Source organism: Bos indicus x Bos taurus, chromosome 29, assembly GCF_003369695.1.
Source record: "Bos indicus x Bos taurus breed Angus x Brahman F1 hybrid chromosome 29, Bos_hybrid_MaternalHap_v2.0, whole genome shotgun sequence".
Lineage (NCBI taxonomy): Eukaryota > Metazoa > Chordata > Mammalia > Artiodactyla > Bovidae > Bos > Bos indicus x Bos taurus.
The window spans coordinates 49,802,506-49,820,877 of record NC_040104.1 but is presented as its reverse complement, the minus strand read 5'-3'; the positions used below and the strand labels follow the sequence as shown (position 1 = coordinate 49,820,877).

The 18,372-nt window shown below is 40.1% G+C and overlaps 1 protein-coding gene across 4 annotated transcripts in view; it reads right to left on the bottom strand.

Moving 5' to 3' along the window:
* DEUP1 (deuterosome assembly protein 1) overlaps positions 1-18,372 on the bottom strand; it is a 141,731-nt gene that overhangs the window by 62,910 nt on the left and 60,449 nt on the right. For all 4 annotated transcript variants that reach the window (XM_027532311.1, XM_027532314.1, XM_027532313.1 and 1 more), the window contains 2 exons: positions 12,231-12,376; positions 4,777-4,882 (listed from right to left, as the gene is read on the bottom strand). In XM_027532311.1, the coding sequence (XP_027388112.1) occupies positions 4,777-4,882; positions 12,231-12,376 (252 nt within the window). The remainder of the gene's footprint in view (positions 1-4,776; positions 4,883-12,230; positions 12,377-18,372) is intronic.

Sequence of the window (18,372 nt, the reverse complement as noted above, 5' to 3'; positions counted from 1 at the left end):
AGGTCAGGAAGGCAGGTGGTCCAGCTTCAGGCTTCATCCCACCAATCCCTTACCTGGATCTATTCTTTATACTAACATTTTTAGAATTTCAGAGTTGGATGTAACCTTGGAAATCACGTGGTCTAACTCCATCATTTAAAAATATAAATGAAAAAAAAAAAAAAAAAAAGACTCTCAGGGAAGGAACTGGCTGGGTCTAAATTACCCAGTCGTAAGAGCAGAAGCATAGAGTAGGAGGCTGGAGTACAAGCGCATTTGCCCAGCACAGTATTACACATCTCCTTTTGTCTCCCATCTCCTCTCTCCAATTTTTTTCCTTATAATTTATCTGATGAACACTGCGGTTGTTCTATAATGTGTCTCAATTTGGATTTTATGATTGCATCCCTCTGATGTAGAATATACAGAACTGTACAAAAAAGATCTTCATGACCCAGATAACTACGATGGTGTGATCACTCACCTAGAGCCAGACATCCTAGATTGTGAAGTCAAGTGGGCCTTAGGAAGCATCACTACAAACAAAGCTAGTGGAGGTAATGGAATTCCAGTTGAGCTATTTCAAATCCTAAAAGATGATGCTGTTAAAATGCTGCACTCAATATGGCAGCAAATATGGAAAACTTAGCAGTGGCCACAGGACTAGAAAAGGTCAGTTTTCATTTTAATCCCAAAGAAAGGCAATGCAAGAATGTTCAAACTACTGCACAATTGCACTCATCTCACACGCTAGCAAAGTAATGCTCAAAATTCTCCAAGCCAGGCTTCAACAGTACATGAACAGTGAACCTCTAGATGTTCAAGCTGGATTTAGAAAAGGCAGAGGAACCAGAGATCAAATTGCCAACATCCGTTGGATCATCAAAAAAGCTAGAGTGTTACAGAAAAACATTTACTTCTGCTTTATTGACTATGCCAAAGCCTTTGACTGTGTGGATTATAACAAACTGTGGAAAATTCTTAAAATAACGGGAATACCAGACCACCTTACCTACCTCCTGAGAAATCTGTATGCAGGTCAAGAAGCAACAGTTAGAACCGGACATGGAACAACAGACTGGTTTCAAATTGGTAAAGAAGTACATCAAGGCTGTATATTGTCACCCTGTTTATTTAACTTATATGCAGAGTGCATCATGTAAAATGTCAGGTTGGATGAAGCACAAGCTGGAATCAAGATTGCCAGGAGAAATATCAGTAATCTCAGATACACAGATGACACCACCTTTATGGCACAAAGTGAAGAAGAAATAAAGAGCCTCTTGATGAAAGAGAATGAGGAGAGTGAAAAAGTAGGCTTAAAACTCAACATTCAGAAAACTAAGATTATGGTATCTGGTCCCAGCATTTCATGGCAAATAGATGGGGAAACAATGGAAACAGTGACAGACTTTATTTTTTGGGCTCCAAATCACTGCAGATGGTGACTGAAGCCATGAAATTAAAAGATGCTTACTCATTGGAAGAAAAGCTATGACCAACTTAGACAGTATATTAAAAAGCAGAGACATTACTTTGCTGACAAAGGTTCATCTAGTCAAAGCTACGGTTTTTCCAGTAGTCATGTATGGATGTGAGAGTTGGACTATAAAGAAAGCTGAGCACTGAAGAACTGATGCTTTGGAATTGTGGTGTTGGAGAAGACTCTTGAGAGTCCCTTGGACTGCAAGGAGATCCAACCAGTCTGTCCTAAAGGAAATTAGTCCTGAATATTCATTGGAAGGACTGATGTTGAAGCTGAAACGCCAATACTTTGACTACCTGATGCGAAGAATTGACTCCTTAGAAAAGACCCTGATGCTGAGAAGATTGAAAGCAGGAGGAGAAGGGGATGACATAGGATGAAACAGTTGGATGGCATCACTGATTCCATGCACATGAGTTTGAGCAAGCTCCAGGAGATGTTTATGGACAGGGAAGCCTGGCGTACTGCAGTCCATGGGGTCACAAAGAGGCAGACACGACTGAGAGACTGAACTGGACTGATGTAGCTTAACATGTTCTTAAAATAGTACTTCTAAAATGTGGGAAAAAATGAATATACTGTCATGAAGAAGGAGTAAGTTATTTTTTATTATTTTCTCAACATTTAGATATTAAAGCATGCTATACTTCAAAACTCTTTAAATGAGCTTAATTTACCTAGCTCTAAATGACTTTTGGGTTTATTAAAAATGTCAATTTTATCACAAAATTAGTGACTAAAAATCATTCTATATTGAAAAAAGAGAAAAATAAAATACTTGCAAGAGTCATAATATATGGCTCTTGTTGGTTTTATTACAGAATGAAATGCTCTCTCCAAACACTTCCTGGAAACTCTAGCTATTTATACACAATTTATTTGCTAGCTTTTCTGCACAGCAATGTGTCATCTAGAGGCCTCCCAGAGCCTGTGCAGAGATTTGTGCCTGGCATTCTCTCCCTCCATATCAAAACTAGGCAGAACCAGTAGATTCCGTCTGTCACTAAGTTGTATTACTCTACCTAAATCTATAAGGTTAAGAACAGTATAACTATACTTTGGGAGTCTTTAATCAACCTTTCATCATAAGGTATTCACTGGGGTTTTCAGTAAAGAATAGTTTTACAAATTATATTTTAAAATATCAGTAAAATTAGTTTCAGGAGATTATGTGAAAAACATAAGAAAAATGTTCATTAATTCATAACAACTTTTTCTACACTTAATAGTTGCCTCATAGTCAATTTTTCAGGAGATGGGACTTGTCTTTTACATTATTGTATTTCCTCAGAAATAAGCAGAATAGCACTAGTCCTGAAGTGAAGTGAAAGTCACTCAGTCATGTCTGGCTCTTTTTGAGCCCATGGACTACAGTCCATGGAATTCTCCAGGCCAGAATACTGGAGACGGCAGCCTTCTCCAGGGTATTCTACCAACCCAGGGATCAAACCCAGGTCTCCCACATTGCAGGTGGATTCTTTACCAGCTGCACCACCAGGGATCCTACTAGATACTCAATAAATGTTTGTTGAACTTATGACCCTATACAATTATGGGAGACCTCAGCATTAATATTGATTTGGCCGCTAAATATTTCTTTCCCCTCATTGTGTTCAGCACTGTTCTGGGCAATGGATGATAATTCAAAGCCATGCCCAGGTTTTTCCTACTTTTAACAATTGTTTAGACTATACATTAATGAATATGCTGTGTAATCCTTAAACCTAAAGAATAGGAAAGTGAGTAGCAGCCAGGATAAACTTATGGGAAAAAAAAACCCCACAATGGAATTTTACTAGAGGAAGAACAGAGGTATTTTTTTGTAGGAGAGTTGAAACCCACAGGGTCTTCCATGGCAGTGTCCAGGTCTTATTCATACTCCTGTTCCCAGCTGCTGGCAAAGTACTTGCTACATGTTTGGTGTAACCAACAGTAACAGCAGCGAACATCTATTAGGTGCTTCTCCTGAGCTAGGGAGGCCCTGTTCTAAGCACTTTACTTGCATTATTTTCTGGATTTAAAGGAAGAGTATGAACTCTAGAGCCAGATTGCCTGGATTCAGATCTGGCCTCTGCCACTTAATAGCTATAATATTGGTGGAAATTACTGACCTTCTCTGTGGTTTAGTTTCCTCAAATATAAAAGAGGATAGTATTAGTACCTACTTTATCAGATGGGAGGGCTTCCCTGGTAGCTCAGTTGGTAAATAATCCGCCTGCAATGCAGAAGACCCAAGTTCGATTCCTGGGTTGGGAAGATCCCCTGGAGAAGGGAATGGCTACCCACTCCAGTATTCTGGCCTGGGGAATTCCATGCACTGTGTAGTCCATGGGCTTGCAAAAAGTCGGACATGACTGAGCAACTTTCACTTTATCAGACGGTTGTGAGGAATATAAGAATCAGGTTTTGCTAAGCCCTTAGAACAGCTTCTGGCACATGGCAAGAGCAATTTAATGTTAGTTGCTCAGTTGTATCCAGCTCTTTGCAACTCCATGGACCGGGGCTCCCCAGGCTCCTCACTCCATGGGATTCTCCAGGCAAGAATCCTGGAGTGGATAGCCATTCCCTGCTTCAGGTGATCTTCCTGACCCAGGGATCGAACTGGGGTCACCTGCATTGCAGGCAGATTCTTTACGTCTGAGCCACCAGGGAAGCCCAAGAGTTGTTTAAGTAGCAGCTAGTATTAGCTTGTTTACTCATCATGACCTTATGAAGTGAACTGAAGTGAAATCAAAGTCGCTGAGTCATGTCTGACTCTTTGCAACCCCATGGACTATACAGTCCATGGAATTCTCCAGGCCAGAACACTGGAGTGGGTAGTCTTTCCCTTCTCCAGGGGATCTTCTCAACCCAGGAATCGAAGGCAGGTTTCCTGCATTGCAGGTGGATTCTTTACCGGCTGAGCCACAAGGGAAGCCCCATGACCTTATGAGGTAGGACTAATTAGCCCAGCCCCATCCTGGAAACAGGACTTTGAGCAACTGGCACAGGCAACTTCCTCATTTATGCACCTGGCATGTGGCTGAGTGCCTGGCTGAGCTCTCACTCTTGCCATCAACTGCCTTTCACGGAGCCCGAGGCCCTCTACCTGTCACGAGCAGTGTCCCAGCAGTAGAGTGATGACCTGAAGTTTGTGTTCCCTATAGCTTCACACTGAGAAGTATCAGAATTACAGCTTGGTAGGTTATTGTCTTAGGAGAAAATACATCAATAGCAGGAGGAAGAAGGGAGTGAGAGGGAAGATTTTTTTTCCCTTTGTATTCAAAGATTTCAGATCTGCCTGGAAGAATGGAGCTCCTTATTTACCATACCTTGTTCAACTCTTTTTCATGATCTGGTTGATCTGGGGTCACTGAAAATAGCTCTTTCCTTTTTTTTTCTGTTTCTTTAATAGACGGTGAATAAGATGATTCAAGTCTACAAATTAAAATGAATAAAAGTTAAACTTGATAAATTGTTATGATTACATTGTTAATTTAGGCCATAGTAGGCTGCAGAGACAGATTATTAATCTGCTGGAGACATTTCTAGTTACACACATGAAAAGTTCTAATACATTCAGGTCCCATAAGTATTTACATATTTAACTGAGTGCAAATAATAGTGTTAGTGAAAATAAAACACAGTAATTAATATGGAATTTCAATTATACATTAAAAATTGGCTGAATACTCAATTTGCACATGTAGATAAGATTTTTGGATAAGAAGAAAACGATTGTTTCATATAATAAAATAGCTTGGGAGCCAGTTTAAAAAAGGAAATACACCTGACCTGCTTCTACATTGTGGAAAGGAACTATGTCAGGATATGTCCAAGGGGAGCAACTACTCCATAAAAGTGATCCAAAATGATTAAATCTGACAGCCTGCCCAGAGAAAGCTCAAATAGTCTATTCTTCAGCTGCTCAATTTATAAAATGGAATAGCAACCCATATGGGCACTAGACAGAGAAGGCAATGGCACCCCACTCCAGTGCTCCTGCCTGGAAAACCCCATGGACGGAGGAGCCTGGTGGGCTGCAGTCCATGGGGTCGCTGAGGGTCGGACACAACTGAGTGACTTCACTTTCACTTTTCACTTTCATTCATTGGAGAAGGAAATGGCAACCCACTCCAGTGTTCGTGCCTGGAGAATCCCAGAGACAGGGGAGCCTCGTGGGCTGCCATCTATGGGGTCACACAGAGTTGGACACGACTGAAGTGATGCAGCAGCAGCAGCAGCATGGGCACTAGAGAGGAAAGGCAGGAACTAGTATGAAAAGTACAATTTCCACAGGAAATTTGGAGAACTAGAAACAGGTAATGTTCACTTCCACATCAGGGAGATTGGTAAAATAAAAAATCGTTGAAACATGAAAAATAAAGATAACCATGCTGCCAAAGAACTAAACAGACATTTCTCCAAAGAAGACATGCAGATGGCTAACAAACACATGAAAAGATGCTCAACATCACTCATTATCAGAGAAGTGCAAATCAAAAGCACAATGAGGTACCATCTCACGCTGGTCAGAATAGCTGCTATCAAAAAGTCTACAAACAATAAACGCTGTAGAGGGTGCGGAGGAAAAGGAACCCTCTTACACTGTTGGTGGGAATGCAAACTAGTACAGCCACTATGGAGAACAGTGTGGAGATTCCTTAAAAAATTGGAAATAGAACTGCCATATGACCCAGCAATCCCACTGCTGGGCATACACACTGAGGAAACCAGAATTGAAAGAGACATGTGTACGTCAATGTTCATTGCAACATTGTTTACAATAGCCAGGACATGGAAGCAACCTAGATGTCCATTGGCAGATGAATGGATAAGAAAGCTGTGCTACATATACACAATGGAATATTACTCAGCCATTAAAAAGAATGCATTTGAATCAAGTTCTGATGAGGTGGAGGAAACTGGAGCCTATTATACAGAGTGAAATAAGTTAGAAAGAAAAACACCAATGCAGTATACTAACGCATATACATGGAATTTAGAAATATGGTAACGATAACCCTGTATGTGAGACAGCAAAAGACACACAGATGTACAGAACAGTCTCTTGGAATCTGTGGGAGAAGGCGAGGGTGGGATGATTTGAGAGGGTAGCATTGAAATGTGTATATTATCATATGTGAAGCAGATCACCAGTCCAGGTTTGATGCGTGAGACAGGGTGCTCAGGGCTGGTGCACTGGGATGACCCTGATGGATGGAATGGGAAGGGAGGTGGGAGTGGGGTTCTGGATGGGGAACACATGTACACCTGTGATTGATTCATGTCAATGTTTGGCAAAAACCAATGCAATATTGTAAAGTAATTAGCCTCCAATTAAAATAAATTAATTAATTTAAAAAAACTTAAAAAAAAATAAAGATAACCATGCAAGAAACACAGCATGCTTTCCACTATTGCTGGGCTAACCTGATAGTGTCTGGGGTTTTGAGGAATGTACCTACCTGTAACTGAGCATGATTTTACATTTCCAAACAGCTTTTAAAATAGTTCCACAAATCAGAAACTTAAGCCACACATACAAACAAAACAAAATCGGAGAGACGAGAGAAATAACTAATGAAAAGATGGAAAATAAAGGGCTCTTTTAAAATGTATAAATTATACATGTATCCATTCTCCCCTGTACTCCTCTCCCATTCAGGCAGAGTTCCCTGTCCTATACAGTAGGATCTCGTTGGCTATCCATTTTAATATAGCAGAGTGTATATGGATACATGTTTATGTATGGCTGAGTCCCTTTCCTGTCCAGCTGAAACTATCACAATATTGTTAACTGGCTATACTCTGATATAAAACAAAAAGTTAAAAAAATAAAAGGTATAAATTAATAGTGATATCCTTGAGGTGCATGTGTCTGGACTGGACTACTTTTTTTGGTCATCAAACATACATATTAACTCTGTAGAAAACATAGTTTATCAGAGTATATATACTGCGATAAGATGTCATCTAGGGAAAACCACTGTCAGCATTTTTGTGTATACTGTCTTTTTTGTCTATGCATATGTGTATAAACACATGTTTCCCATACAATTAGCATGTACTGTACACACTGCTTTTCAGGCCCCTTTTGTTTCCCCTCAGTAATATATTGTGAGCATTTTATCCAGTATTCTAAAACATTATTTTAGGATCAATCTTAAATTTGTCTTCTTTGCTATGATTTTAAAATGGTGAAAAATGAAATTTCCTATTGTTAATTCTTTCCAAGCAATTCAGGGAGTGGAATGCTGAACTGAATGGTAAAAACCTCATAATGAACTTATAAATTTCAGTGAGTGAGTGGAATAAACATCAAGCTTTAATGTGGACAAGTTCAAGAAGAAAATAATAATCATGTTAACATAAAGACACAAAGGAACTATCATTTATCATGTAAGAAGGGAATGTAGGAATTATTTTTAATAACTCTCAGAACATGTCATCCCAAGATGCTTCTATAAGTAAAGAAAAGAAAAAGCTAACAAAATCTTGGCATTAATGAGAAAAGCTTTGAAAATAAATAAAAACACTACAAGGCTACTGTGATAAAACTATTGTGTGTTTACACTCAGTAGCCTTGGCTGCTTCACCCTAATACAACTGTAAAAAACAAACAGAATTCAAACAAACAAAAAAAAACGATAAAGAGGACAGAATCATGTTCAAATGAACACAAACTAAAAGGATTAGAAATTTTCAATGGGAAAGATGAAGGCTGAGAAGACTATGCCCGAAGTCTAAAATACAACAGAAGCTGTGAAAAGTTAAATACCTATTTTTCATCGAATCTCAGAATACTAGAACTGAAGACTATCCTCCAAATGAGAAGGCTGTAATTTGGAGACCAAAATATATACCAGCTTAAATAGAAAATGTAAGCAGGCATAACAGAAGAGTTGTATTGGCCAAATATGCAAATAACTGTAAGATTTTAGATTAAATCATATATTCAAGGAAAGTTGGCCATGTCTGGAATTAAAAATTGACTGTGTGAGATACAGCTCCAGAGAAAATACCTATAATGCTCTTCATAAACCAAAGCTAGACATGGGCTGAATGGTTTGCTATTCTTGGAAATTTCTTATGTTTATAGGAAATTTCTTAGGCATATACATTCCATATGTGAAGACATTTTTCACCAACTCACCACACCGGAACAGTGTCTTGCACATAATATATTTCCAGTGGATTTATTAATGATCAGTGGTGATGACATATAGCTTGTATATCTGACCACTCTAAAGCTCGTACTGGCTAATAGGCATTCTACCACTCTTGGTTAGATGGACAAGAGGTTACTCTGGGGAATATTAATTTGCCATTTGAAGACCTCAAAGGAATGCTAGCAGGTCCTACAGCTTTGAAAAAATAATGCTTCCCTTGGTGGCTCAGATAGTAAAGAACCTGCCTGCAGTGCAGGAGACCCCAGTTCGATCCCTGGGTCAGGGAGATCCCCTGCAGGAGGGCATAGTAACCCACACCAGTACTCTTGCCTGGAGAATCCCATGGTCAGAGGAGCATGGTGGGCTACAGTCTATGGGGTCACAAGGAGTTAGACATGACTGAGCAACTAACACTTTAAAACAATGTAATCATCTTTCAATAAATATCCATCCTCTTTTGGCCATTCAGTTTCTAAAGTCCTATCACTGATCTGGCATTAGCCTTCAGATGTGAGAAGGACTCAAGGTCTACTGAGAATTGGAACAGCAGGGAATAGTTAGAACAGTCTTATTCACAAATATAGACATTTAATAATCCTCAGCAGTGCCATTTCCTTTGTGGTTATATGCTACACAATTCCTGACTTTAAAAGAGGATAAAACATCTGCCCTAACAAAACTCTTAATGGAACTGACAAGGTGATGAGTTTGGAGGCCAAAATAAATAAAACATTTATGAGTGAAAAGTTGACGCTTAAGACCATCAACATAAAAACATTTGAAAAACATGTAGTAAATCTTATTTATAAACACTGATTGTTTATAGTATGGAGCTAATATTTAATTATATGAAGACCTACAAGACCTTTTAGAACTAACACCCAAAAAAGATGTCCTTTTCATTACAGGGGACTGGAATGCAAAAGTAGGAAGTCAAGAAACACCTGAAGTAACAGGCAAATTTGGCCTTGGAATACGGAATGAAGCAGGGCAAAGACTAATAGAGTTTTGCCAAGAAAATGCACTGGTCATAGCAAACATCCTCTTCCAACAACACAAGAGAAGACTCTACACATGGACATCACCAGATGGTCAACACCGAAATCAGATTGATTATATTCTTTGCAGCCAAAGATGGAGAAGCTCTATACAGTCAACAAAAACAAGACCAGGAACTGACTGTGGCTCAGATCATGAACTCCTTATTATCAAATTCAGACTTACATTGAAGAAAGTAGGGAAAACCACTAGACCATTCAGTTATGACCTAAATCAAATTCCTTATGATTATACAGTGGAAGTAAGAAATAGATTTAAGGGCCTAGATCTGATAGATAGAGTGCCTGATGGACTATGGAATGAGGTTTGTGATACTGTACAGGAGACAGGGATCAAGATCATCCCCATGGAAAAGAAATGCAAAAAAGCAAAATGGCTGCCTGGAGAGGCCTTACAAATAGCTGTGAAAAGAAGAGAAGCGAAAAGCAAAGGAGAAAAGGAAAGATACAAGCATCTGAATGCAGAGTTCCAAAGAATAGCAAGAAGAGATAAGAAAGCCTTCTTCAGCGATCAATGCAAAGAAATAGAGGAAAACAACAGAATGGGAAAGACTAGAGATCTCTTCAAGAAAATTAGAGATAACAAGGGAACATTTCATGCAAAGATGGGCTCAATAAAGGACAGAAATGGTATGGACCTAACGGAAGCAGAAGATATTAAGAAGAGATGGCAAGAATACACAGAAGAACTGTACAAAAAAGATCTTCACGACCCAGATAATCACGATGGTGTGATCACTCACCTAGAGCCAGACATCCTGGAATGTGAAGTCAAGTGGGCCTTAGGAAGCATCACTACGAACAAAGCTAGTGGAGGTTATGGAATTCCAATGGAGCTATTTCAAATCCTGAAAGATGATGCTGTGAAAGTGCTGCACTCAATATGCTAGAACTTGGGAAAACTCAGTAGTGGCCAAAGGACTGGAAAAGGTCAGTTTTCATTCCAATCCCAAAGAAAGGCAATGACAAAGAATGCTCAAACTACCACACAATTGCACTCATCTCACATGCTAGTAAAGTAATGCTCAAAATCCTCCAAGCCAGGCTTCAGTAATACGTGAACCGTGAACTTCCTGATGTTCAAGCTGGTTTTAGAAAAGGCAGAGGAACCAGAGATCAAATTGCCAACATCCCCTGGATCATGGAAAAAGCAAGAGAGTTCCAGAAAAAACATCTATTTCTGCTTTATTGACTATGCCAAAGACTTTGTGTGGATCACAATAAACTGTGGAAAATTCTGAAAGAGATGGGAATACCAGACCACCCGACCTGCCTCTTGAGAAATCTGTATGCAGGTCAGGAAGCAACAGTTAGAACTGGACATGGGACAACAGACTGGTTCCAAATAGGAAAAGGAGTATGTCAAGGCTGTATATTTTCACCCTGTTTAACTTCTATGCAGAGTACATCATGAGAAACGCTAGACTGGAAGAAACACAAGGTGGAATCAAGATTGCCGGGAGAAATATCAATAACCTCAGATATGCAGATGACACCACCCTTATGGCAGAAAGTGAAGAGGAACTCAAAAGCCTCTTGATGAAAGTGAAAGTGGAGAGTGAAAAAGATGGTTTAAAGCTCAACATTCAGAAAACAAAGATCATGGCATCCGGTCCCATCACTTCATGGGAAATAGATGGGGAAACAGTGGAAACAGTGTCAGACTTTATTTTTGGGGGCTCCAAAATCACTGCAGATGGTGATTGCAGCCATGAAATTAAAAGACACTTACTCCTTGGAAGGAAAGTTATGACTAACCTAAATAGCATATTCAAAAGCAGAGACATTACTTTGCCAACAAAGGTCCGTCTAGTCAAGGCTATGGTTTTTCCAGAGGTCATGTATGGATGTGAGAGTTGGACTGTGAAGAAGGCTGAGCGCCGAAGAATTGATGCTTTTGAACTGTGGTGTTGGAGAAGACTCTTGAGAGTCCCTTGGACTGCAAGGAGATCCAACCAGTCCATTCTGAAGGAGATCAGCCCTGGAATTTCTTTGGAGGGAATGATGCTGAAGCTGAAACTCCAGTACTTTGGCCACCTTATGGGAAGAGTTGACTCATTGGAAAAGACTCTGATGCTGGGAGGGATTGGGGGCAGGAGGAGAAGGGGACGACAGAGGATGAGATGGCTGGATGGCATTACTGATTTGATGGACGTGAGTCTGAGTGAACTCCGGGAGTTGGTGATGGACAGGGAGGCCTGGCATGCTGCAATTCATGGGGTCGCAAAGAGTCGGACACGACAGAGTGACTGAACTGAACTGAACTGATACTATTGTTCATACAATATTCTGAAGAATAAATGTTCTAAGAAAGTCTTTGACTTCATAAGTATCCATAATATCAGAACATGCTATAATATTCCAGGTAAGTAAAGACATAGGTTTTGAAGATAAAATAATCACTACCTTTATTTTTAATATCTAATAATACCTTATAATTAATAGCATAACAATACAAAACAGACTTTTAATTCCAATTTCAAACATAAAACTCTTAAAAATATTTAAGCATCATGTTTTGAACAATTCTTCTCAGGTTGCTGAATATAAAAATACCTTTTCTTATTTTCTTGAGTACTTTGGGACTCTCCTAGTTTTAACAGTTCTCTGTGCAACTGCAATCGTTCCATTTCTATAATTCTCAAGAGATCATCACGTGACTGTAACTCACTTTTCACTTCTGAGAGTCCTGCTTCCATGGCCTAAATAAAAACATCAAAATTTTTCAATGCTCACATTTGGATATCATGATGTATGCAATACATTTTAAAATATTTAATATATATGAAGCATCCTAATTTCAAATGACCTGATACCTAGTCCTTTGCTGGCTTAGCTTTACAGAATTTCATTCATTTATTCAACAAATACTTACTGAACTCTTAACTCTGCTCAGCACTGAGGATACAGACACAGGATCTGTCCTCACAAGCTCACAGTCTAGTAATAAAGACAAAGAATCATCCACATATGGCCATACTACATGAAAGAGGGAAACATAAAAGCATGAGTACCAATGCCTAAAATTTGGATTAATGCAAATAATTGCGAATGGCCAAGAAAAACCTAATTTCAAAGCTGGCCAACAACGTGAATTATAAACTGTGGTTTATGGTTCCATTATTGCCCAACAGTAGCCCTACTTTAGCTGGTAACTAGAAACACCAGCAATCCTGTGAGCCCCATGTTTCATTTGGATAATAGCAGAGGCTTGAGCAAGTTTAGAAGCTGTTGGGAAGGATCCAGCTGGGACAGAGAAGGGTTAACACTGATGCTGTCACGGTCCAGAGAAGGTGGGTGAGGTGGGTCCCAAAGCACAAGTGAAAGAGTTGCCTAAAGGAGAAGAGAGTCCCGCTGCCCTTTCAACAGGAAAGAAGGGAGGAAGATGGAATGGAGACACACGCATTTGGAAGGAGGGGTAGGAGAGCGGACATCTGTTGGCTCGTATTTTCCTTGTGAAGGACAAAGGCAATGCCAGTGGAAGGAGAGGTGGAAGTGGGCCTTGAAAAGGGAATTTCTAAGAGTGGAGAAGGTTCGAGATGGCCTGCAGTGAATCAGTCATCAAATCTACTGCCATTTTTCAGTTCAGTTTAGTTTAGTAGCTCAGTTGTGTCTGACTCTTTGGGACCCCATGAATCACAGCACGCCAGGCCTCCCTGTCCATCGCCAACTCCAGGAGTTTACTCAAACTCATGTCCATCGAGTCAGTGATGCCATCCAAACATCTCATCCTCTGTCGTCCCCTTCTCCTCCTGCCCCCAATCCCTCCAAACATCAGAGTCTTTTCCAGTGAGTCAACTCTGTGCATCAGGTGGCCAAAGCACTGGAGTTTCAGTGTCAACATCAGTCCTTCCAATGAACACACAGGACTGATTTCTTTTAGGATGGACTGGTTGGATCTCCTTGCAGTCCAAGGGACTCGCAAGAGTCTTCTCCAACACCACAGTTCAAAAGCACCAATTTTTTGGCACTCAGCTTTCTTTATAGTCCAGCTCTCACATCCATACATGACCACAGGAAAAACCATAGCCTTGACTAGACGGACCTTTGTTGGCAAAGTAATATCTCTGCTTTTCAATATGCTATCTAGGTTGGTCATAACTTTCCTTCAAAGGAGTAAGTGTCTTTTAATTTCATGGCTACAATCACCATCTGCAGTGATTTTGGAGCCCTAAAAAATAGTCTGACACTGTTTCCACTGTTTCCCCATCTATTTCCCATGAAGTGATGGGACCGGATGCCATGATCTTAGTTTTCTGAACATTGAGCTTTAAGCCAACTTCTTCATTCTCCTCTTTCACTTTCATCAAGAGGCTTTTTAGTTCTTCTTCACTTTCTGCCATAAGGGTGGTGTCATCTGAATATCTGAGGTTATTCATAGTTCTCCCAGCAATCTTGATTTTAGCTTGTGCTTCTTCCAGCCCAGCGTTTCTCATGATGTACTCTGCATATAAGTTAAATAAGCAGGGTGACAATACACAGCCTTGATGTACTCCTTTTCCTATTTGGAACCAGTCTGTTGTTCCATGTCCAGTTCTAACTGTTGCTTCCTGACCTGCATACAGGTTTCTCAAGAGTCAGGTCAGGTGGTCTGGTATTCCCATCTCTTTCAGAATTTTCCACAGTTTATTGTGATCCACACAGTCAAAGGCTTTGGCATAGTCAATAAAGCAGAAATAGATGTTTTTCTGGAACTCTCTTGATTTTTCCGTGATCCAGCAGATGTTGTCAATTTGATCTCTGGTTCCTCTGCTTTTTCTAAAACCAGCTTGAATATCTGGCAGTTCACGGTTCACGTATTGCTGAAGCCTGGCTTTTTTGAGCATTACTTTACTAGCGTGTGAGATGAGTGCAATTGTGCAGTAGTTTGAGCCTTTCTTTGGGATTGGAATGAAAACTGATCTTTTCCAGTCCTGTGGCCACTGCTGAGTTTTCCAAATTGGCTGGCACATTGGGTGCAGCAGTTTCACAGCATCATCTTTCAGGATTTGAAATAGCTCAACTGGAATTCCATCATCTACACTAGCTTTATTCGTAGTGATGCTTCCTAAGGCCCACTTGACTTCACATTCCAGGATGTCTAGCTCTAGGTCAGTGATCACACTATCATGATTATCTGGGTCATGAAGATCTTTTTTGTACAGTTCTTCTGTGTATTTTTGCCACCTCTTCTTAATATCTTCTGCTTCTGTTAGGTCCCTACCATTTCTGTCCTTTATTGAGCCCATCTTTGCATGAAATGTTCCCTTGTTATCTCTAATTTTCTTGAAGAGATCTCTAGTCTTTCCCATTCTGTTGTTTTCCTCTATTTCTTTGCATTGATCGCTGAGGAAGGTTTTCTTAACTCTTCTTGCTATTCTTTGGAACTCTGCATTCAGATGCTTATATCTTTCCTTTTCTCCTTTGCTTTTCGCTTCTCTTCTTTTCACAGCTATTTATAAGGCCTCCCCAGGCAGCCATTTTGCTTTTTTGCATCTTTTCCATGGGGATGGTCTTGATCCCTGTCTCCTGTACAATGTCATGAACCTCCATCCATAGTTCATCAGGCACTCTATCATATCTAATCCCTTAAATCTACTTCTCACTTCCACTGTATAATCATAAGGGATTTGATTCAGGTCATACCTGAATGCTGTAGTGGTTTTCCCTACTTTCTTCAATTTAAGTCTGAATTTGGCAATAAGTTCATGATCTGAGCCAGTCTGCTCCCGGTCTTCTTTTTGCTGACTGTATAGAGCTTCTCCATCTTTGGCTGCAAAGAATATAATCAATCTGATTTCAGTGTTGACCATCTGGTAATGGTCAACAATTGTAAAAATTTCCATTTTTACAGATGAGCAAATTGAGGGCCAGGGTTGGCCCAAAGTTACACAGCTCATAAGTGGCAGATTCTGCAATGGAAAAATTCAAATCTTTTGTCTACTAGTCTAGGTAGAACATTTAAGACTCAAAAATAATTTTTTCATGAAAAATAAGTAAAACAAACCTGCAGCTTATTGGTAAAGATGAGGGCAGGGCTGCTCTTAGGGCACTGCTAATAAAGACATTTACTCCTTGGAAGGAAAGTTATGACCAACCTAGACAGCATATTGAAAAGCAGAGACATTACTTTGGTAACAAAGGTCCGTCTAGTCAAGGCTATGGTTTTTCCTGTGGTCATGTATGGATGTGAGAGTTGGACTATAAAGAAAGCTGAGTGCCGAAGAATTGATGCTTTTGAACTGTGGTGTTGGAGAAGACTCTTGAGAGTCCCTTAGACTGCAAGGAGATCCAACCAGTCCATCACAAAGGAGATCAGTCCTGTGTTCACTGGAGGGACTGATGTTGAAGCTGAAACTCCAATACTTTGGCCCCCTGGTGCTAAGAACTGACTCATCTGAAAAGACCCTGATGTTGGGAAAGATTGAGGGCAGGAGGAGAAGGGGACGACAGAGGATGAGATGGTTGGATGGCATCACCGACTCAATGGACATGGATCTGGGTGGACCCAGACTCATGGATCTGGGAGTTGGTGATGGACAGGGAGGCCTGGCATGCTGCAGTTCATGGGGTTGCAAAGAGTTGGAGATAACTGAGCGACTGAACTAAACTGAATAAAGACCATAAACAACACTATTGATATTTTCAAAAAGTCATTTAATAATTCTTTATACATCAATAACATTCATTCAAATATAATCGATATATCATAATATTCACCCTTAAAGTGTAGAGTTCAGTGGATTTGAGCATATTCACAAAGCTGTGCAAGTATCACCACGATTTAATTCCAGAGTATTTCACAGCTTAGAATTATAATTGTATAGACAGTATAGGACATATAAGGTCCCATATAAACAGTTTTTTTAACCAAAGTCTTAAATATAATATATTGTTCTCCAGGAGAGCTAAAGATATTACTAGCCCCAGATATTCCTAGCTTATTTGGAAATAAGTAGGAAAATATATTCAAATAGATGATTTAATAAAGTTCCTATCTCAAACAGTGCAGATTTTTCAGATGAGATACAATTCCAAAATAAACAAAAGAAATATGAAATAAGAGATTAGCAAAATAGACAAATTTTAGGCCTTAGGAAGCATCACTATGAACAAAGCTAGTGGAGGTGACAGAATTTCAGTTGAGCTATTCCAAATCCTGCAAGATGATGCTGTGAAAGTGCTGCACTCAATATGCCAGCAAATTTGGAAAACTCGGCAGTGGCCACAGGACTGGAAAAGGTCGGTTTTCATTCCAATCCCAAAGAAAGGCAATGCCAAAGAATGCTCAAACTACTGCACAATTGCACTCATCTCACACGCTAGTAAAGTAATGCTCAAAATTCTCCAAGCCAGGCTTCAGCTGTGGTTATTTAACCGTGAACTTCCAGATGTTCAAGCTGGTTTTAGAAAAGGTAGAGGAACCAGATACCAAATTGCCAACATCCACTGGATCATGGAAAAAGCAAGAGAGTTCCAGAAAAATATCTATTTCTGCTTTGTTGACTATGCCAAAGCCTTTGACTGTGTGGATCACAATAAACCGTGGAAAACTATGAAAGAGATGGGAATACCAGAATACCTGACCTGACTCTTGAGAAACCTGTATGCAGGTCAGGAAACAACAGTTAGAACTGGACATGGAACAACAGACTGGTTCCAAATAGGAAAAAGAGTACGTCAAGGCTATATATTGTCCGCCTGCTTATTTAACTTATATGCAGAGTACATCATGAGAAACGCTGGGCTGGAGGAAGCACAAGTTGGAATCAAGATTGCCAGGAGAAATATCAGTAACCTCACATGTGCAGATGACACCACCCTTATGGCAGAAAGTGAAGAAGAACTAAAAAGCTTCTTGATAAAAGTTAAAGAGGAGTGTGAAAAAGATGGCTTAAAGCTCAACATTCAGAAAACTAAGATCATGGCATCTGGTCCCATCACTTCATGGGAAATAGATGGGGAAACAGTGGAAACAGTGTCAGACTTTATTTTTTTGGGCTCCAAAATCACTGCAGATGGTGACTGCAGCCATGAAATTAAAAGACGCTTACTCTTTGGAAGGAAAGTTATGACCAACCTAGAGAGCATATTAAAAAGCAGAGACATTACTTTGCCAACAAAGGTCCGTCTAGTTAAGGCTATGGTTTTTCCAGTGGTCATGTATGGATGTGAGAGCTGGACTATAAAGAAAGCTGAGTGCCAAAAAATTGGTGCTTTTGAACTGTGGTGTTGGAGAAGACTCTTGAGAGTCCCTTGAGACTGCACGGAGATCCAACCAGTCCATCTTAAAGGAGATCAGTCCTGGGTGTTCATTGTAAGGACTGATGTTGATGCTAAAACTCCAGTACTTTGGCCACCTGATGCGAAGAACTGACTCATTTGAAAAGACCCTGATGTTGGGAAAGATTGAGGGCAGAAGGATAAGGGGACGACAGAGGATGAGATGGTTGGATGGCATCACTGACTCAATGGACATGGGTTTGGGTGGACTCCGGGAGTTGGTGATGGACAGGGAGGCCTGGTGTCCTGCAGTCCATGGGGTCACAAAGAGTCGGACACGACTGACTGACTGAACTGAACTGAACTGAAATAAACTTTATGTGGATGTCATGCATTACTTTACCCAATTTAAGAAGGTATTCTCTGGGCTCCCTGCATTGCAAATTTGCCACCAGGGAGCAATCGAACGTGAAACTGCATGTAGAGGAGTGGGCCT